Source organism: Salvia splendens, chromosome 5, assembly GCF_004379255.2.
Source record: "Salvia splendens isolate huo1 chromosome 5, SspV2, whole genome shotgun sequence".
In the NCBI taxonomy this organism is placed as follows: Eukaryota; Viridiplantae; Streptophyta; class Magnoliopsida; order Lamiales; family Lamiaceae; genus Salvia; species Salvia splendens.
In genome coordinates, this window is record NC_056036.1 from 42,756,022 (window position 1) to 42,778,055 (window position 22,034).

At 37.6% G+C, this 22,034-nt stretch overlaps 3 protein-coding genes, 1 non-coding gene and 1 pseudogene across 6 annotated transcripts; 2 read left to right on the plus strand and 3 right to left on the minus strand.

Annotated features, from left to right (window-relative positions):
• Positions 1-889: 889 nt before the first annotated feature.
• LOC121801985 (40S ribosomal protein S4-1-like) lies at positions 890-3,198 on the minus strand. Its single transcript, XM_042201479.1, has 5 exons — positions 3,060-3,198; positions 2,369-2,446; positions 2,106-2,286; positions 1,769-1,866; positions 890-1,527 (listed from the first exon to the last, which is right to left on the minus strand). The coding sequence occupies exons 1-5, from the start codon at positions 3,060-3,062 to the stop codon at positions 1,096-1,098; spliced, it is 792 nt and encodes a 263-aa protein (XP_042057413.1). The 5' UTR covers positions 3,063-3,198; the 3' UTR covers positions 890-1,095.
• Positions 3,199-4,936: 1,738 nt separating this feature from the next.
• Positions 4,937-8,177, plus strand: LOC121801983 (uncharacterized calcium-binding protein At1g02270-like). Of its 3 annotated transcripts, none has more exons than XM_042201477.1 (10): positions 4,937-5,325; positions 5,481-5,585; positions 5,652-5,757; positions 6,120-6,340; positions 6,427-6,503; positions 6,571-6,679; positions 6,743-6,868; positions 7,072-7,182; positions 7,288-7,395; positions 7,490-8,177. In XM_042201477.1, exons 1-10 carry the CDS (start codon positions 5,191-5,193, stop codon positions 7,715-7,717), a joined length of 1,326 nt encoding a protein of 441 aa, XP_042057411.1. In that variant the 5' UTR covers positions 4,937-5,190; the 3' UTR covers positions 7,718-8,177. The 3 variants fall into 3 exon arrangements, with proteins under 3 accessions (XP_042057411.1, XP_042057412.1, XP_042057410.1); XM_042201478.1 differs by having other exon boundaries at positions 7,493-8,177; XM_042201476.1 differs by having other exon boundaries at positions 6,571-6,868.
• A 741-nt stretch (positions 8,178-8,918) lies between these two features.
• Positions 8,919-9,002, minus strand: TRNAM-CAU. The gene is given in 2 exon segments: positions 8,919-8,954; positions 8,965-9,002. It is a non-coding gene; the product is annotated as a tRNA-Met (tRNA).
• A 1,924-nt stretch (positions 9,003-10,926) lies between these two features.
• LOC121803236 lies at positions 10,927-13,476 on the plus strand (annotated as a pseudogene).
• A 411-nt stretch (positions 13,477-13,887) lies between these two features.
• On the minus strand, positions 13,888-19,023 carry LOC121801988 (two-component response regulator-like APRR5). The gene is made up of 8 exons (XM_042201485.1): positions 18,576-19,023; positions 17,200-17,361; positions 16,974-17,101; positions 16,644-16,856; positions 16,249-16,420; positions 15,826-16,147; positions 14,886-15,642; positions 13,888-14,711 (listed from the first exon to the last, which is right to left on the minus strand). Exons 1-8 carry the CDS (start codon positions 19,006-19,008, stop codon positions 14,613-14,615), a joined length of 2,286 nt encoding a protein of 761 aa, XP_042057419.1. The 5' UTR covers positions 19,009-19,023; the 3' UTR covers positions 13,888-14,612.
• Positions 19,024-22,034: the final 3,011 nt, after the last annotated feature.

The following is a 22,034-nucleotide window of genomic DNA, read 5'->3' on the forward strand; positions in this document are numbered from 1 at the left end:
GATTAAAGTAAGTGAAAAGAAATGGGTTGACTTTTATTAAAAAATGAAATGACTTCACTATTTCGGAACGTACTAAAATGACAAAATGACTCCAGTACTGTAGAACTGAGAGAATAGGAGATTGGTGTGAGCCAATTTGTTACGGGAGTGTTTCTCGCCATGGTTCAAATCTACGTGACATATCATGGTACATATCTACGTGACATAATAATTCTACTAGGAACGTGACATAATCACAGTTGAGTTACATCTCGGACCTCACAAGATTCAGGTCAAATTGGAAGATTTGCACAAGTTGCTAATTCTGAAGACCTATATCAGAGTTTACTTGAAAAATCAAATTTTGTTACAAGTTTATAATTTTAGATGAACAAAATACTTAATAATTAAACGTTTAACTTTTATTACCTATCTTTCTCTTTCCTCTATGATATTGATACTACAATAATATATGATGTACAATCTCATAATCACAGTAGTGATTTTTAAACTATAATCCATCATACTATATAATTGTGGAAGTAATATATTTTGGACTAAAGTCCAACCCTTAATTGTGTCATCCTTTTTCCATATTTCACTAGACAGCTGAAAGACAAGAATTTGAGCCTTAAATTATTCTAGGCAAGTGATAACAACTACATTTCGAACTAATTTTGCGTAAATCTTAAAGTACTATTGAAATTATTAAGATAGTAAACCTTAATAACAGTGATAATGATTAATCAATTTTGTGTTTTAAAAAAATAAAAAGTAAACACTTTCAATAGAAGACAAAGAATCCTATAATAAATAGGGTCCACCGGTGAGAAATTCAAGGATTGCACAATCATTATTTTCAAGGGTGAAAAGTCACAACGCAATACAATGAATAAAACTAAAAGTAATCTTGTGGAAGAAATCAAACTTTATAAAAAATTGTCAGCAAATACCCAAATACAAGATTATCCAACAGATGAAATGGGAAATAGAATAGCAAACTTTATCAAAATTGTCAAAATTTAAGGTTGGAAAACACATAAGTTTGCAACAAAACATCCTATAATAGCACAATGATATCATCTCATCGTACAACTTCCAAAACAATTTAAACAACTAAGCTGTAGCAGCCTGAGCCTGAAGTCTCTTCCTTGCCTCCTCAATAATGGTCAACTTAATACCTTTGTCCTTTGGAAGAGATATCCACGGCTTTGTACCCTTCCCGATTGTGAACACATTACCTGATCTTGTTGCAAACTCATGGCCGGTAGCATCCTGAATGTGAAGAGTCTCGAAGCTTCCCTTATGCTTCTCACGGTTCTTGATCACACCAACACGTCCTCTGTTCCTACCACCAGTCACCATGACAACATTGCCCACATCGTACTTGATGAAATCGACAATCTTGTTGCTCTCAAGGTCCAGCTTGATGGTGTCGTTGGCCTTGATAAGAGGGTCTGGGTAGCGGATGGTCCTTCCATCAAAAGTGTTGATGTAAGGAATGCCCTTCTTTCCAAACTGAACGGAACGAACCTTGCACATCTTGAACTGCATGACATAATAATTTGATGAGAGCTACAATGGTAGCAAGTGAAACATTGATAATAGTACTACAAAGATAGTAAAATTGGATTAAAAGCATTGCATAAAAGTGATTATCTTATTCATAAACGTTTGAACAAGAAAAGCAGTAAAAGTTTCGACCACAAACGGTAACAATTAGCATGTACACAAGCTGTCTACAGAAATTTAATTTAATTGAAAACCAAGAACGACTAAGCAGACGTACCTTAGCCTCCTCGTCACGGATAGAGTGAAGTCTGAAGCGGCCCTTGGTGTCGTAGAGAAGACGGAAATTCTCATTGGTCTTTGGAATAGATACAACATCTGTAATGAAAGGAGAGTTAAGTATGGTATCAAACTAAACTACACAAAAACTGTAGCAAACTACACCACAAGTAAAAGAATAGTTCATGCAAGCTGCTTATCACATTAAACATGTTAAAGCAAAGAAGATTTAATCAAGCATATAACATGACATTGGCAAAAATATCATAAAGAGTACCTAAATTACATACATAGTTTAGAAAACAAATGTCGATAGAGGTAAAGAGGGGAATGCATACCCATGAAACCAGCAGGATAAGTCTTGTCAGTCCTGACCTTTCCATCAACCTGAATGTGACGTTGCATCAAAATAGCAATAACCTCACGGTAAGTAAGAGCATACTTGAGCCTGTTCCTGAGGATCAGAATCAATGGGAGGCATTCCCTGGATTTGTGGGGTCCAGATGATGGTTTGGGGGCCTGTAACAGATAGGTTGAGGGCGATCAATACAAAACATTGACAACTACTGTTCAATCACTAAAGAGGCCAGCAATTACTTACAAAAGCACCACCAAGCTTGTCAAGCATCCAATGACTGGGGGCATTGAGCCTCTTCAAGTGTTTCTTCAAACCTCTAGCCTGAAGTTCAACAAGGCATTAAAAAACAGACAATTATAACAAGCTTTGTGGAGGAATCAAATTCAATCAATGCACCAAAACACAAAGTTAGCAAGTCTTTCATTGCCAAAACTATGACATCTACCGTTTACTTTGTATATGACAAGTTAATAGCATAAACCAGCAAAACATGGATAATACCAATTTGATATCCATATTTATGTAGAAGGAAATTTAATTGACTACATCAATTTTGGATCAGAAAAAAGTGAATCAAAATAATTAATACTCTCCTAGCCATAATCAGTATAACTAATCATAGGTATCGCAACAGAGTCGTGAAAATTTCAAGACAGTGCTAGAATTGTAGCAATTGGTTCTCGATAAACAACCAATCGCTTCACTATTGCAGTTTCTATATCACTGATTGTTGAAACTTAAAAAAATTGCAACCCTAACAATAAAAAACGTGCGAAAACCAAATCTGAGCATGAACCAGCTAGCGAGTCCAGAAAAAAAAAACATCAAAACTCCAAAACCGGCAATTCAGCAGGAAAACAAAATCCTTAGGCGTATGGAAGATTAATAGATTATCAAGATACATCAGTAACATTAAACGTAGACGGAAACTAACCATATTGAAGACGAATCTTAGAACTCTCTCTCTCTCAGATGAACTCAAGCTGCGGAAATATTAGGTCAATACTTGCGTTTGCTCTCAAGTAGGCTGAAGTGCTACTCGGCCCAGCAAATATTACAGAGCCCATCAATAATCATTTAATAAAGAAATACTAATAGGTATTTAAATCAAATTCGATAAAAATTTAAATTGGTTTCCTAAGAACAAAATATTAAATCAGAAAGTTATTATTTCGATGTTTCATGATTCATTCTTGCCAAAACGGAATAGTGCTAAAAAAATATTGGTTTCATGAGTACAACATAGTTTTAAATATTGATGACTAATGTGGGAAAAATATGGATAAGGAATCTCATTGAGACTATATTTGGTGTTCATAATCATATATACTCCATAAAAATAGAGAGAAGGAGTTCTTATCAAATAAGATACACAACTCAAATGAGAATTATGGCAAATAATATTTATTTTATTTATTGATCCAATGATATAAAGCATGTCATGTAGCAATGGTTTTTAATTAATTTAAACAAAAATCATGTCACCAGTCGTTAAAGATAAGGTAGTTGCGATAAGAAAAATATTTACGGTGTCTATTGATATTGTGCGTATCAAATATCGATGTATCATAGATATACAGATATGACTTTACTGATATATACATATATGATATACCTATAATGTTATTATAGGTCGAGAGTTTTTTTTTGGTCTAAAGTAGCTGAGTTATTTCTTTATTTGGAAAAAGTTTTTTCTCTTTCTAATATTTTATTCTCTCTTTCTCTTACTTTCCCCTCTTACTTTATTTTCTCTACTTTAACCTTTAACCAATCAATTTTTTCAATCTCGTACCCAAAAGAAATATCTTTACTACTTTGGAACGAAGTGAGTATTTGTACATGGTGATAGATTGCAAATATTTAAAGATTTTAGAAATACATGAACATGCAACTAAAATTTTCAAATTTAACGATGAAGCACAACTCAGTTGGTAAAACACTTCTAATCCATCCAATAAATCGGAGGTTTAACCAACGACCAAAAATGTCAAAACAAGAACCGGAACGGACACCATCCAATAGGTCGGAGGTTTAAGTCGTCATTTAGGTAGATAGAGAACCATTATTGATAGGGCTGTGAATTCGGTCGGTTAGGTTCCTAACCGATCCGATTGGTCCGTCCGAAATTGACAAAACCAAGAACAGTGGCATTAAGTGTGCAATATAAGAAAATAATATCCATCGATAACAACAAATTTGACATTAGCTACAAATGATCTGGTTAAGGTACTTGAGCCCCATATACTTTTCGTATAGTGTCTAAAAATTTATCCATATTTTACAAAAATATAAGTACTACTACTACTACATAAATATGATGCAAAGGCCATATCAACCCTCTAAAACAACGTGAAATCATTATTTTTAGTGAAATTTGGAAAACTTAGCTTGTATCAATTTGTTATATGCGTCCGCTCATGTATACTACTATATACGCTAACACACGCGAGAGTCATGACTCATGTCATTCCAAAATGCACTGCATAATCATGATGGCCTGACCCGTAGCCAACGAGTCATATCCCCATGCAATGCGCGAGGGCGAGCGTTGCCAATCCTCTAAATCAGATCTTCAGAATCGTATACGATTCAATATGTCCCGAATTAAATGGATTACTTCTCGAGGTCTAAGCTTCTAATTATTACCAAAATAGTATCATGAAAATATCCAAAAAATATTATAATAATATCTAAAGAAGAAATATAGGAGAGATGAAACAACATGCGATTCACACTGCGGAAAATTTGGCCACATGAATTTGCCAAGATTTTCGAGCACAATAATTAACACCACCATTCCCCTCCCTCCTTTCCTCTCTCTCTCCGTCTCTCTCATTCTCATTCTCATTCACATTCACATTCAAATAAAACCACCGCCATCGCCATCATCTTGAGGAGCTCCAACATCTTCTCTGCATTCGTTGGTTGCATTCCTTCTCATTGCCACCTGCGAAGCAAACACCGTCATTCATTCCTCTCTCTCTCTCTCTCTCTCCTCTGCATTATACATTATTGAGCTATTGTTTCATCGCAACTTCAATTTTCTCACGTATACTTTGTTATTAATGGGGGGGAAGAACAATGGCAGGGTTTCGAGAATTGGCAGTTACGCAATAGCTTCCTCGATCACGGATGCAACTTGTTTCTCCTGCACCACTTTCAACATCCTTGCTCCTATTTACAAAAGACTTGATCACGAGGTATTTTGTTTCTAGCTCTTCGATTTAGTAGTTGGTTTTTATCTCTGTTTTCTATTTTCAAATTATGCATACAATTTTATGTTGGTGGTGCGTGTTTCAATTAATTTTATTCAAAAAAATGCGAAATGTTGATTTGTTCGTTGCATTGAGGACAGGATCCTAAATGTCGAGAAAGCGACGTTAAGGAAATTTGGCTTAAGAGGAACAAACGGATTTTGGATTGGTTGCTGTGTGAAAGATCTTCCATTATATGCCTTCAGGTTTTGTTTTCCCTCTTTTTTCTGAAGTAGTGCAAGTTTGATTAAGATCGAACTTCAAATGAGCAGGAATTTTGGGTTGGGAATGAGGAGCTTGTAAGCATATATGATAAGAGGCTTGGAGATGCTGGTTATGACAGTTTCAAGCTTCCCAGGACGAATAATCGAGGCGATGGTATTCTATCATCCTTATTTGTAGGATTTGATGCATCTTTACTTTGTCTATTGTTGTTTTGATTTGGTAGATTATGAAATTTACAAAATTATCATGTAATGTAGAGAGAAGCATTGATGGAACTTATCATATTAAGCATTGATAATGAGTAAGATAAATGAGTATATTAGCTACTGATTAAATAGAGATAACCTGTTTTTCCATTGGGATCAATATGAATGCTCTTCTTTTAGAGGAAAATAAGTTCAATTATGTAACCTGCATTATGATTTATAGAACATGTAGGTTTAGTCTTATTTAATAGTAAAGGAAGTAAGCTTGTTATCCCATCATGAAATTTTGTATTTCTTGAATTTGGAAAGGTCTTTTGATTGCTGTGCGTAAGGACTACTTTAGGGTCATCAACCACAGAGAGTTGCTGTTTAATGATGTTGGTGACCGTGTGGCTCAGCTACTTCATGTCGAGCTAATTCCTCGCTTTTCTCAATTGCAAAGCAACTGCATACGCCAGGAAATTATCATATTGAACACTCATTTGTTGTTTCCACATGATTCGAGTCTGTGCTTGGAGCGGCTAAGGCAGGTATATGTTGAAACTCAATCTCATGATTAAACTGAAATCAGCCATTGGCATTGCTGAATTGGTTTGTGCCATTATTTGTTTGAAAGATCTACAAAATATTGCAATATGTGGAGTCATACCAGAAAGACAAAAACCTCAACCCTTTACCGATTCTACTTTGCGGGTACGTGTGTTTAAACGCCAAGGCCAAATATGAGAGGAGAATAAAATGTTTGGTTTGGTGTGTTCAGTGACTTGAATGGGAGCAAGAGTGGACATATTTACAAGTTTCTAAGGTCTCAAGGATTCATTTCATCATATGATGCTGCCCATCTGTATACTGATGCAGATGCACACAAGGTATTACCGTTTAGTTATATGCAAACAAATCATGTTCCTGATGCCATTCTCATTTTCTTGCAGTGGGTGAGCCACCGTAATCACCGTGGAAACATATGTGGTGTGGATTTCATATGGCTCCTTAATCCTAATAGATATAAGAAACTACTTAGAACAAGCTGGGGTGAAGCATTGTCAGGATTGCTCAAGGTAAGACAAGCAGTAAGTGTTCAAATTTCTGATCTTCACCATATATCTCAGTTTGAATTTTTGATACATTGTTGTGTAGTTTCGACTTAGTGCAGAAGCAATAAATGGTGTTTCATTTTTTGGCACATACATCCATTTCCTGCTCAATCCGAATGTTTCCATCGGTCCGTATAATGTTTGACAGGTTCGTGTTTGTGTTTCAGTATCACCTGAAGCGCGCTTTATTCACAGAGGACAGTGCGTTTGCGTTCCTAAAGGGGAGTGGTCATGGACACGGCGTCTCATACTATGACTTCTGTGAAGCATTGCAGCAGGTAGGAGCATTTCTACTAGGTCAGCTAGCTTTCTTCATTTAGGTTGCACCACGCCATGATGTCTCAGAAAAAGTAACACATCTTCTTCTTGTACTGTACACCCAGCTGAATTTGATCGGTCACTGCTACGGGCTCCACGAGGAAGAGATTCACGAGCTTTGGGTGCAAGCAGATATGGATGGAAATGGTGTTGTTGACTACGATGAATTCAAGGTACTAGAGAGACTACTTTACTTTTAGTTTGTCCCATGCGTAAGGACATGTGTTTGTTTATTTACTTTGTGGTGTGGTGTGGGTTTCATTACAGCAGCGGATATGGAATGCATATTCGGGGCAAGGGGAGAAAGTGAACGAGGGTGGTGAATCCATATTTGGCACGGAGCAAACAATAGGATTCAGCATCAAGAACGCGGTCTTCTTCCCCACAGAGGTGGAGAAAGGGCTGTGGCCCGAGGATTACTCTCTCTCTGATCACGCCCGACTAACAGTGGTGTTTTCGCCAGTGAGAATGCCACGCTCACAATTGGCCACTTGACTTGAGGGACGATGGATGCATATGCACCGGCACCCCTATTTGAGGCCACCGGCACCTACGATGATAGATGGTAAAATTGTGATTTTACGGTGTATGAAGGAAGTGTGGTGGCGTTGGGAGGTTTTTGAGGGTTGATGACATCTCTCTACTTTGTTGGGAGGTTTTTGAGGGTTGATGATATCTCTCTACTTTGTTGAGTGGTGATTGATGATAAAAAAAAAAAAAGAAAAGCATGTACTATAATTTTTGAGGGTGTGTGGTTTGAGTGGTGAGAGTTTAGAGAGATTTTCAAGTGTAGTTAGTTGAATAGATGAGTAGACATATTCTTTATAGTTATGTTTAGACCATCAAAATTCAAAGGGAATTCGTCTTAGTAGTGTTTTAGTTTATGTGTATCTGGTGTAAATACTAGACAAGTTGGACGAGTCTAATTTGTACATTGTTGTGGCTATAAACTTGTTTGGTCATGCCCCCAAACAAATAATTTTGTTGCCTTATCTTTTATGCGACTTTTGGTAACTGATATACAATTTCTCTTTTGTTTACGTAGATTTTGCAAAAGATCTATCCATCTACGAAATGAAGAGTTTTCTTTTGCAAAATATGTACACGTGAAGTAGATTCATTGTGACATACTTAAATAGTACTCCCTACATTCCATGTTAATAGAGTCATTTTTCTATTTTTAGAAGTTTCAAGTTAATAGAGTAATTTCTAGTTTTGGCAAAAAGTTATTTTCCTTTTTACATTATTCACTCTTCGATCGCTTACTTTTTTCATCATCCTTTTAACACACTATTCTTAAACTCTGTGCCGAAAAGAAATGCATCTATTAACAAGGACTCTGTGCCGAAAAGAAATGCATCTATTAACAAGGAATGGAGGGAGTACACACTCAATACAATACTGACCGTCACACAAAATAACGTTGATGGCAAAAAAAATCATACTAAAACCACACAAAATGAAGTAGATGATATAAAAGCATACAAAATTGAAGTAAATGGTAAAAAAAACATATCAAAACCACACAAAATGAAGTACTCCTAGATGGTAAAAAACCATATTAAAACCATACAAATTGAAGTAAATGGAAAAAAAATAAGTAAAAAATCACACAATTCAAAGCACATAAAGTGAAGTAAAAAACCATATTCAAAACCCGCAAAATACAGTAAATGGGTTAAAAACAAAAAATAAATGGGGTGAGAGAGGCTCGAACTCTCGACCTCAGGATTACTCGTAGCTATGAGACCTACGCGCTAGCCAACTGCGCCACCACCCCTTGGTGTTTACTTGCTACTATTCTGTATAATTGTAAGTGCAAAGTAAAACTCCATATTATGTATCAATAATTTTCTTATTTATGATATGGTAATGATATAGACGATCATGGACTATAATAATTTAATACTAGTCTATTGTATTTTCATACTCCCTCTATTCTCTGTTAAGACGTTTTTTTCATGTAAAAAAAAAAGAATAAAGTAAGACTTATTTTTATCTTATTATTCATTTCAATCGATTTATGTTTCAAACTGTTAAGTTCTCTAACCGCAAAATTGAACAAAACTGTTGATTGCCTATAACAGCAGGATAAATACAGTATAAACTTGCAAAAACATGTCATAAACTGTTCTTTATTGCGGTACAGGGACAGATTGAATCTCAGATCAGGATTCTCCTCCAGATCTCTCAACAACTGTTCGTACTCGGTGTTCGTCTTCTCCTCGTGTTCCCTACCATCATCGACATCCATGTTAAGAGAACCGTTTAACTCGCCAACCGTTTGGCCTGTTTTGTATACGGGTTATAAATTACAGCTTTAGCCCATTTATTTTGTCGGGCTATTTGAATCGATCCACAGATTTTGAGTTAGATTGGCATGATGTTATGCACCTCCCCGCACTCGTCGCGATGCCCGTCTTAAGTTCCCCATAGCGGAGGGGGACGCTTAACGCACCTTCTGCATCGCGGCTCCCCCTCTTCTCTCCAGCTATGGATGCTCTAATTAATTGTATGGTACTCCTATTATTGTAAGTTACTATTAATTTTATAAGTATTTATTTTCGTAATAAGTAAACTTTTTTAGTTCATCGCTTGAAAAAAACTAAATTATCACTATTTTTGGCTAGGCAGCACACCGGCGATAAGTTGATCTATGGTCATGCCATATAATACTCCCTCCATCTCATAAAAATATGTGCACTTTCCATTTTTGCACGTCTTACAAAAATATATGTATTACATTTTTGAAAAGTTATAGCAATTTAATAATGTATGTCTCATTATCTCCTAATACTACTTTAACTATCATTCTCTTTCTCTCTCTTACTTTAGAGCATCCGCAACCGAGGACGTCCCGGCGGACGTTGCACCGGCGTGCCGGACGTCCGCCATTAGGCGTGCGAGGGGCGGACGCGGATGTCCGCCGGGATGTTCTTGAGGATGTCCGTCATTGTGCAGTGGGATGTCCTTTCGCACCACTGTGGATGCTCTTATCATACCATTTTCCTCTTCTCTCTTACTTTATCAATTTTGTCTTAATTCTCATGTTATATCCATTGCTCATATTTTTATGGGACGGAGAGAGTAATTAGAAAATTGACGGGGAAAATTGGTCGGTTGAACCGGTTCTCTCAATTTTTTAATATTTTTGAGAAAGTTTGCTATAAAATCAGAGATGATAATATTCTTTTATTTTCATAAGAAATGTTACTATATATACTCCATAAATGGAGGAATTCTCATTATCCATAGTTGGAGAAATGGTGGCCTCACTTTACAGTTGCTCTTGCACATGCTCGTTGCTTCTTCACCAAAAATTTCCTAGTAATTTCTCTCAAACTACTTTATATTCTCTGTCTCTGCTGCTTTTTATCATTATTGTAGCTTCGTTGAGGCGTTTCATATATGAGAATCCACTCTATAAGCATATCATATCTTATGATGATATATATAGAAAATATGTAAAAAAAATCATGATTTAATGACTGAATCGAAGAGAAGGAGTGTAATCAAGTTATTGATATATATAAACAGGTAAGTGCTATAATGCAAGGAAATCAATTTCAATAAATAATACTCCCTCCGTTTCTTCATAGTTGAGTCATTTTTCCATTTCAGAAAATTTCTTCATAGTTGAGTCATTTCCATATTGTTTTCTCTTTCTTACTTTACTCTATCTCTTACTTTTTTTCTCTCTACTTTATTCACTTTCTACTTTATTCTATCCACTTTTTTTCTCTCTTACTTATTTTATCTATTTATTCAACATCCATTTCTTAAACTCCATGCCGAAAAGTTTCGTCTCAACTATAGTGAAACGGAGGGAGTTGTAAATCAGAAGCAAGCAACCTTATTATGAGAAGTGTGAACATGGACGTTGACGTTGTAGTTGGGGAAAAGCTGTATCTCGGAATGGACTTCGGCACATCTGGTGCTCGGTATGCTCTGATCAACAAGGAAGGCGAGATACATGCCGAGGGAAAGAGAGAGTACCCCTTGCATATGGAACACTCTCATTTTTTTTACTCGGCATAAATGTAAAAGAAAGTGGGTTGAAAAAACTGCATCCCACTTTTATCTATTAAATTTTATAATGAAATGTGCAGTGGAATTCTGAGTCTACTTTCCATTTATGGTAAACAGTTAAATGTATTAGTAGTATTTGATAGATTAGTTGTGTCAAGTTATTGGTAAAGATGAGTTTGGAAGTGATTGTTTGTGTTTTCTAGAAAGAGTGAGGAAAGAGTAGATTGGGTGAAATCATGGAGAGCAACACTATACAGTCTGTTGGAGGATATCCCAGTTAGCCTTCGGCCCTTTGTTGCTTCAATTTCGATTGATGGCACTTCTGCAACGACGATGATTGTTGATAGGTTGGATAAAAAGCTCATTTATAGTCCAATACGGGCGAATGCATCTTACATTTTAGTTTGATTCAGAGAAACAGGTGAATCGTTGTGTAGACCGTTCCTCTACAACGAGAGTTGTCCAGAAGCCTTGGCGACTGTGAAGGAAGTCGCTCCTCTGAATCACACGGTTTGCTCTGGCTCTTCCACGTTGTGCAAGCTCGTCTCATGGTGGCGTAGTACTTGTGCTGCTGAGAGGCCTCCAACTTCAGCAGTGCTGCTGCATCAAGCGGACTGGCTGTTGTCGCTTCTCCACGGAACGATTGGATTACAACAATGCTTTGAAAGTAGTACTACTCATATTTCTTCTTGCTTTATTTTCTATACAACATGTCAAGATTGTAAAAAGATTTTCTTGTTTGGTAGGTTGGTTATGATCCTGAAGTCGAGTCGTATCCTCGTTGGTTGCTGGCTCAGCCGTATTCTAGCGCTCTGCCTCTTGTACAAGCTCCCGGAACCACAATTGGTTATATGCAAGAGAATATCAGAACATGTTATGGTCTGTGATTTATTGCCTCCACAATTGGATTAATAGAAACTGGAGATATATAAGCCAAGTCCATGCTCCAGTTATGTAATAATCTAGCTAGCTTTTGTTTTTGTTTTTAAGGGCATTTTGTTGTTGTTAGGTTTCGGAAAGGGTTGTGTAATCTGCAGAGGGACGACGGATAGTATCGCGGCCGTCCTTGCAGCACTTGCTGATCGGCCTGGAAAAGCTGTAAGATGCAGACACATAACTCTTCGACTCTAGCAAGAAAATGGATTGATTCATTTTGAAATTGTGTGAAACAATTAATTAGAAAAATTTCAGATTAGTTTTAGTCATTATGAACTTGTGCTCAGGTCACATCTTTGGGTTCGACTCTATGCGAGTGGAAGATGCGCGTGTATAGCCATAGGCTTGACGATAAATGGCTTGTTGGAGGAGCGGAAAATTTTCACAGACGAACAACTACAAGAGCTAAGCAAAAGCAAGAGGATAAATCCCGAACGAGCCTATTATCCCCTCGTAGGCATCGGGGAGAGGTTTCCTAGTGCTGACCCGAATATGGAGCCGAGGTACTCATTAAAATTTAATACTAACATATATAGCTTATAACTCGGTCGTGATCAAAATACAACTAATTCCTAATGCAGAAGTGTCATTGTTAGATACTAACATTTAGGAATTAGTTGTATTTTGATCACACACTGAATGTATCAGGTTATAACCTCGCCCGCCCAGAAAATGATGCCGACTACCTACACAGACAGTATACTGGAGTCGATTGCTCGCATTGAGGTAGTGAATAAATTTATAATCAACTCCATTTGACATTACTAGTTAGTACTCCCTCCGTCCCGCACTACTCGCACTTATTTCCTTTTTGGGCGTCCCAAGTTACTTGCATTCTTTCCATTTTTAGTAAAAAATTTCACCTACAGCCGTCATTTTTGACTTTCCTATACACTCATTCCTTAATCTCCGAGCCGAAAAGGAAATGAGCGAGTAGCCCGGGACGGAGGGAGTATATCCTTACTCCTTACATGTTATTCTAGGCAAAGGGTTACACCTTGTTCGAGGAACGAGAAATGGATCGCTATCCGAGAGCGCTTGCCTGTGAGTCGGGCGCTGCTTATGGAACTGCATTGCTAGCCATCAAGGAGCTATAATTACATGGTTATTTATCCATACATATATAAACCACAATAACCAAATTTTGTCACTATTTCAAAGATACAACTTCAAATGACTTACTATTATGGTTGACTTCAAATGACTTGCGTAGCCAGAGAAGATGAAGCCATGGGTGTAATGAGGCATGTTCTTTATGGTCAATTATTTAATAAATACTTAATTAATCATGGATTATCTATTTATCATACTAACAATTAGTCAAAAATGACTTAATTATGTTTGACCATTAGTTTTGAGACGGCATAGTAAAAAAAATAGATCATTTTCGAACCGTTTTCGTTTGTTCGGGATTCAAAGATCCAGAAGATAATGTTTTGGACCAAAACATAAAATTGTTAAATATTTAGAACAAATAATGGACTTTATTCTTCTGAAAATAACTCTAAAACTCGCATTTTATATTAGTATAGATATAAATAGATTTTCTCGTTTTCTTCATTCCATCTTATTATTTCTAAATATAAACTAGTATTATTCAACAAATAAATTCTTTAATTTGGTACCCATCTTATGTCATTATACTACCACCAATGTAACGCATTCGATATTATCATGTAATTAAGTAAATAATCAAGACAGATCAACAACAAATTAATTTAATTATTTACATCGAGTGATCTGATTAACACCCCCTTTTAATATTAGCCAATATTTAATCATACAAAAACATACTGAAGTTCTTATTGTTAGATAAACAACCAAAACAGTTATACAGCCTACATAGAATCTATATCTCCTTGATATCCAATTCGGGAATTTCCACCTGAGGCCGCCGGTGACCGTGAAACCCAACGGGCAGTCTTCCAGCAGCTAGAGATGGGTCGACTGGCTGATTGTTTCAGAACAAGGAGGCAATGCACGTCGATGATCTTGAAAGAATTGCGGAATGGGAGTATCGGGAGTGATGGAGCGGGATATGGCTATTAACTAACATTATATCCAGGGACGGATGGAAGTGGGGTCGCACCGGTTGGCCCATGAGTACCCGGAAAATCTATTAAATTCGGTCTTTTGAGTCACCATCAACTCCACGTCCGGAAGCTCCGACCTCACGAGTTCTGTTTCTCGAATCCGTCACTGCTTGATATATCTACAAATCAAGATGAAAAGGGAGGAGAAACCACGTTTCTACGTAGTAAACGCCTAAACAAAGCGACATAAATTACATGGTAACCAGCCATTTTTCATAAGCCGTTGGAACACTGCTACTTTGTACTAACAATTACCACCATCTAACCGACCAATCTAATTATTTCCACCTAAGTATCTAAAATTGTAAGAGGATGTTGAGCTAACCCGGTGGTCAGCTCCCGGGTTGAGCATCATCGTGTACATGACGCACAAACTGTCCTCTTACACGAGGACGCTGCTCAGCCAGCTTCCTTCTGCTTTCATAGCGCACCTGTCAAACAAAGTCGGATATTGGATACGAAAATACACCAGAGTTTTCAAGGATTGTGCAATTACTACCCTTAACAACACCAGTGCTCTCACAGCATCACCAAACAAGATAATTAGTTTCGTCATACTATGTTTTGGTAAACGAATAAGACTGAGATAAGTAAAACCAACAAACCTTCTTTTCAAAGCATCTCTCCTTCCTCTTCAGTCTGAATTTTTTTAGAGCTGCTTCTCTCTGCACGGAACGGCTTGATGTACTATCATGAACATGAACTCCATCTTCGCTAGCAACGTCTGATGTGGCATTGACAACTGAGATCGAATTAATCTTGCTGATGTCACCAGAACCTACGCTGTGATGGTGGCTTGTATAGCCGTTATAGAAACCACTGTTACGACTCTGATCATTGGCAAAAGAAACATGTCCCGTATCCTCAAAAGTTTCCTGCTCCTGCCCTTGTTTATTATCAGTCTGATGCATGGTACAGTTGATCCTTTGATCAAGAAGGTCACGAACACTCTGGGTATTTGCAGGTTGATGGTCTGTTTGATGGAAAGGATTCGAATAAGCAAAAGGTTGTGAGTTACTAGCTGCGCCTGGACTAGGCAAAGGCGACAGGCCAGACTGTGCAGAATGCATTTCAGGCATCACAGCACCTAAGCCGTTGATCACATTTTCAAATCTTACGCCTCTAACTGGAAATGGTTGAGATGTTTCTTTTAGCTGAGGGTCGGAAAATGGAGTTTCAGGTAGTTCGGGTTGGATCCCAGTCACAGAAGCACATTTCTGTGAGCTTATTCTTGAACCATGTGCATCGGAAGTGTACTCAGGGGTATGATTGGATTGTTGTTTCTCAGAATTGGTCTCGAGGTCTTTCTGTTGATTACAAGTGCTTCGAGATGTGGAATTGGGCAATGACTTGTTGACATACCTGCATGAGTTTATACCCATCACTGTCAATTGCATTCACATTGATAACAAAAGTCATGGAATATAGGGGGGAACACTTGATTTGAAGATCTTCGATGAGATGATGGTGGTGGAGGGATTAACAGGAAAGCATAATATAAGACAATAAGATTGATGAACAATTTCTTTTCGAGTGCCAACTCACCGAGAGAATGCTGATGCATCGGAATGGTTTATCCTGTGGGTTTCGTCATTTTCTTGATTCACTGAGCCACTAGGATGAGATCCTCTCAAAGACAGATCCAACAGTGGCAAAGTATCAAACTTGTTCGTGCTAGTATCTGAGGCGGGACTAGCCAAAGTGCCTTTACAACAGTTACTAAAAGCTCCAATCAAGTCAATAGCCTCTCTGACATGATTATTCATAGCACTCTGACCATTGACATTAACTTGTTCCGAAGCAGAATTCTTGTCCTGTCCTCGTGTCGTTTCATTGCTAACATCTATGCTAGCCACAATCTGCAGCCCTAATTTCAAAATGACAAAGTTTGCAAATTGTTAAGCCTTTAAATATTCATGGAGCTGAAAGGGTAAATGATAGATACAGGAAAGGCAAAAAGACCATTACCTCCCCCCTCATTATCATGAGCTCCTGTTCTTTTAATTTCTTCTTGACATTCTTTGTGCACATATTTATTTACGTCGTCTGAAAGGCATTTATTGGTTTTTGGTTGTAAGAGGGAATTTAGTTGCTCAACATCTGGTTCATCAGTTTCCAGCTCTGGTCTCGTGCATGAACTCTGCAAATATAATCCACAGGTTCTATTTAATCATAACCGCACAGGATTATTTGGAGTTGTGTTCATTCAACTAGCTATTGATAACGTAAAAATTGATGCTTTTATCAGCTGTACCATCACATGGACTAGCGGATAAGGCGAGGTAGCATAGAGTATTCGGAATCCAGAGATGCATCAACTCCTAGAAGGAAAAAAAAGAGAATATGTACAGAACTGAAAATACCTGGGCATCGGTTCCTTTCTCGATGCACTCCCTATTTCTCTGAACGCATGCCCTATAACCACTCGAATGATTACTAGCAGCATTGTTCTCAGCTGTGGCTTCAATTTTCTGTTGACTTGAATGATTACTAGTAGCATTGTTCTCGGCTGTAGCTTCGATCTTTTGTTGAGCCATGCTCTCATCTAGAGGTACACGGCCAGCACCACTTGATTGCTTCATGATCAAAAAAAGGAAGGAAACTAGAGAGATAAGATTCTTGATCTTCATGAAACTTTGTTCCTAAAAGTAAGAAAAATGCGAGAAAAGAAAAGAAAAGTAAGGGATCACAACTTGTTTCCTCCACACATGCTGCCACAAGTTCCTGAGCTCGTTTTTCCTTACAGGCTTTACGAGAAAATCAGCTGCACCTCTCAGCATGCATTTGTAAACTATACTGACCGAGTCATACGAAGACATCACTGCATGATCAAAGAAAGGTGTTTGAATCCATCATTATCAAACCATATTGGAAGAAATATTCGAAGAGCCAAACAAGGCAGAGCATATTTGAACGCACTTATCACTGGAATTTTTTTGCAAATATCATGCTCCATAATTAAAGTGAGAAGAGCATATCCAGAGATTGATGGCAATTCAACTTCTGTCAGAATAAGATCAATGTTCTCAGCTCGCGCTTTCAATACCTCCCATGCTTTTAAACCATCAGACACTGCCGCAACTGCTTAAAAAAAAGAAGAGGTGCTTAGTATGTGATTTCTGAACTACCATGCAACAGTATCAATCCACAAGCAGAAGATTTAAATCAAGATCAAACAGACTAAATAACCAGAAACTAAAAATGCCGGAAGTAAAGCTCAGACGCAAGAAATCCCTTCGTAGAGCATTTCCCTCGTCCAAACATAAACAGATTCTGATGACCAAATTTGCAGTATCTCATTAAAGCCCCTGTCAGTTGAGATTCAACTATCCAGGAGCATAGCTGGCATTATCTGAACCACGACAGGAAACTACTTAAGTCAATAATTAGCTGGTGAGAGATAAAAGGATGCACAGAAGAAGGACTCAGTATTTGATAAACAAGATGCGATTCACATCACATCTTTTAAGCAGGTATTTTCCGACCAGAACTTAGTAGGTATTGAGCCTATTCTTTTATTGATGATTGACCATCAAAACGAACACCATGAGAGCAGAAAGATAACTGTATATAAGATTATAAATCATATCTTCTTTCCTGAAGGAATGAAAGTGTTGCCTACCAAATTTATTGTTCTGGCCTCTTATAGCTCAGAATCAAACTGACATAGATATTAACAAAATATAACCGCAAATCTACACCCAGCTGGCTAAAAACAAACGTATCTCAAGATTGAAGGCCACAGGCCAAGTTCAAGTTTGATGCATCTTTTACCTCTCCAGCTCAACCTGGTTGCTGCAAGTTAGAATTTATCCTCTTTGCCACATATAAAGCTCCTTAAATGCTAGCAGAATTCGAAAGCGTATAAATATACCCTGCGAATATGTTTCTAATTTCAAGTGTCAGCGTAAATTCAAATGTCCAAAACAACAATTTCAGTTCCAAGTATCTATACCATGGATCCAAGCTTTCCAAATTCTTGTGATAACAGACTCCATGGTGCCAATATACAACCACATGATTTACTCATATAAGCATATGAAAAAACCAAGGTAGCAAAATGATCACCTTAAGAGGCTTTCAGGATTTGCAGAAACAATAACCTTTTTCCACCTTCTATATAGATTATAAAAGCTATATCTAACTAAACAATCAACCCTAGCTTCACCTAAAAATCAAAATAGCTAATCAACAAAATACCTAAACAATTAACCAAACATATCCCAACCCCAACACACTGCATGCCTTACCATCAAAAGCCAAAAATCAGAGAAATCACAGAAAATAAAAGCAACCTTTGTAGCTACATTTCCTGAGAAGCGCAGCAATGATCTGTCGAGTGGAATCATCAGCTTCTACCAACAACACTCGCAAAGCCAATTTCGGCAGAAACCTCTCCCACCGGACGAGAGATGAGCTGCCGGCAGCATCCTCCGCCGCAGCGACGTTTTCCGCGGCGTCAGACGTGATATTCTGGCGGCGATCGCTTTCAGCTGCGGCTGCTTCCATCTCTACGGCTCCGCCTTCATTGCTCAACACAACTTGTCCCATTCCTTTGGAGATTGGTGGTGGTTTGAGAGGAGGAGGAGGAAGAGGAGTGGCAATGTGAGCAAGGATCAACAACTGAATCGATTGGAGAATTATGCTTTCTTCAGCACCAAAATATCTCAGAAATGGAGTCGCCTTTTTCTCAGTATTTTCATCTCCGATTTCTTTTTTTTTCGACATAATTGTGATGTTATCGTCTTTGCAGACTTGCCCCCTAAATAAATTATGATTATGCTTTTTCACCCCAAAATTTTGACAAATGTTTACTACTCCTACTTATATCAGAATGATTTTATATAAATATATTTATAGAAAATTTTGAAAATAAAATTTCAAGAGTTTAACTAGAATAACAAAACAAATTCGCTTAGCGTTCCCTCTGTCTCAAATTAATAGATTCATTGGAGTAGTATTTATTTTTCGAAGGTCATAACTCATAAGTAAATAAGTCATTTCTTATTTATGTGTGTGAGCATGAGAAACGCAAAGACGTGTCTCCACTGTTCAAATATGCGATGTTTTCAATTCGATTTGTTGAACCATTAGAAAAATTATTTTTTGCATTTTAGGCTTTGGAGCATCTGTAGAGATGCTCTAACCACTATTCAAAAATTATTTTTTGCATTTAAGTTCAGAATCGTTGATTATAGTTCCAAAGCGGTGGATGGACCAGCTCAGTTTAATAAATTTATGTTGAATTTACTAAAACTGTAGGGTGAAAAGTGCAATACACAAAATTCTAGGGGTTTACCTATGCAAATATAGGGAGGGGTAAAAGTGGCTGAATATATAAAATATCTGTATGCCTCCGATGTATGGCCCAAATATGCGTATGCCACGTCCCATAATACTCAAAGTGACGAAAATACCCCCACATCAAAAAGTAGCTGCCCATTGGTTTTTAGTACTTTTACCCCCGTTTTATTTACTAATATGATATTCGCTCACATTTTATTTCATACATATTTTCCCAATTTATAAATATTGATGTGGCCCCAAATAGTAGATATTTTTTGTGTCTTGTGGATAAGACCTTGACACATGGACACAAGGACCAAAGATTTTTTTATAAAAAATTTCAATAATATTTGTCCCACAATAACTAGAACGCTCGATCTATTTGACGAAGGAGAAATGTTTAATTAGTACAGGTTGTCTTTCATCAATCAAAATCTGTATTAAGTTTACATTTCGTTGAACAATGTAAAATGTTTATAACCTTAAGCTACAAATTTTATCTTCTCTTCGAAGTTCGTTGGATAGATAATCCAAATTTCGATTAGGTAAGCTAAGCGCATCCATAGTGGTGCGGATGTCTTGGCGGACATTCCAAAAACACCTTCTGCTACGTCATAAGGACTTCCCACTGCATTGTCACGTCATAAGGTCATCCTATTGCCCAGTGGCGGATATTTCCCACAATAATAAAAAAATAATAAAATAATCGGGACGTCCACGCAGACGTCTGTGGAGTCAACGCAATGGCGGATGTCCGCAAGGACGTCGCGACGGACGTCCCGAGAACGCCGCGGAACTCCGGTGTCCGCAACGGACGTCCGTATCCGCGTCACCGTTGTACAATGGCGGACGTCCCGCGCGGAACTCCAGCACGTCGGCCGGACGTCCGCCGAGGTGAGCGCCATTGTGGATGCTCTAACAATCATGATATGTATCATGGTTTGTACTAGCTATGATTAGTAACATAGCCTAAAGTTTACATCATCTTTAGTTTATGTAGTACAACACAAAAGAATACCATGTTAACTTTTATATAGCTAAAATAACATTAACAATATATCTACACAAATAAAGAGTGAGAAAGATGGATGGAAACATTGTACTTTCATCTCATTATCTAGGTTGAATTTCAAGTTGTAAGTCTAACCAATCAAAATGATGAGATTAAATTTCTAGGCTGAAACATAAGTTTAAGACGGATTTTTCCAGACCATAAAAATAATACGGGTCATTCACTAAGACTAACATGTGTATCAAAATTTCGCACAAAGTGGTTTTGACTTGCTCTAACATGGTTTCAAAAATAATTCTGAATATTCATATATTACACTACAAATGACGCGGATTTCAATATCTATTAATACTATTTCGACTATTTAACCTTTTTTATATTTTATTAATTTTGTATTAAAATACACATCATCCTAATGCCTCTATTTTTAAATATCGGTGGAGTAATTTACAAAAATTAGATTAGCTCATCTCCACCTGAGGGCTCATCTCAGTTCTTGCACAAACATTGATCAACTTCTTGCAATGATCAAACTTGTCTCTACCTAGAGACTTTGTTAGCATGTCAGCCGGATTGTGCAAGGTGTTAATCTTAATCACCTTCACTCTCCCCTTCTCAATCTCATCTCTAATAAAATGCAACTTTATGTCTATGTGCTTGCTCCTTTCATGAAAACCCGGATGTTTAGCCAAGCACATAGCTGAGCTGCTGTCACAATGAATCACCATTGTCTTTTGGTCAAAACCAAAGTCAGAAATCACTCCCTGAATCCAAAAGCTCTCCTGTACAGCTGCAGTGAGAGCTATATACTCTGATTCTGTTGTTGAGAGAGCAACAACACTTTGCAAACCTGATTTCCAGCTGATTACAGTTCCAAACATGGTGAAAAGATAACCTGTTTGGGACTTTCTGTTGTCCAGGTTTGCAGCATAGTCTGCATCACAATAGCCCTGCACAACCTCCTCAGATTCACCTTCCCAGCCATTGAAGACAATTCCCCAGCCACTGGTTGACTTCATGTACCTCAATATCCACTTAAGAGCATTCCAATGCTCCTTCCCCGGGTCAGCCATGTATCTGCTAGTCACTGAGATAGCATGTGCCAGATCTGGTCTGGTACAGATCATAGTATACATAACACTTCCAACCACACTAGCATAAGGAATAGACTCCATCTCCTCAGCCTCTTGCTTAGATTTAGGGGCCTGCTCCTTTGAAAGCTTAAAACTCTGGGACAGAGGAGTTGATGCAGCTTTTGCATTTTCCATTTTGAATCTCTGCAAAACTTTCTCAATATAGCCAGTTTGAAGCATCCACAGCTTCTTGCAGCCTCTGTCTCTCTGAATGTGTATGCCTAGGATCTTCCTTGACTCTCCTAGATCCTTCATTTCAAAGCTAGACTTCAAATCCTCCTTGACTTGCTGAATTTCTGTCATAGAAGGTCCTGCAAGTAGCA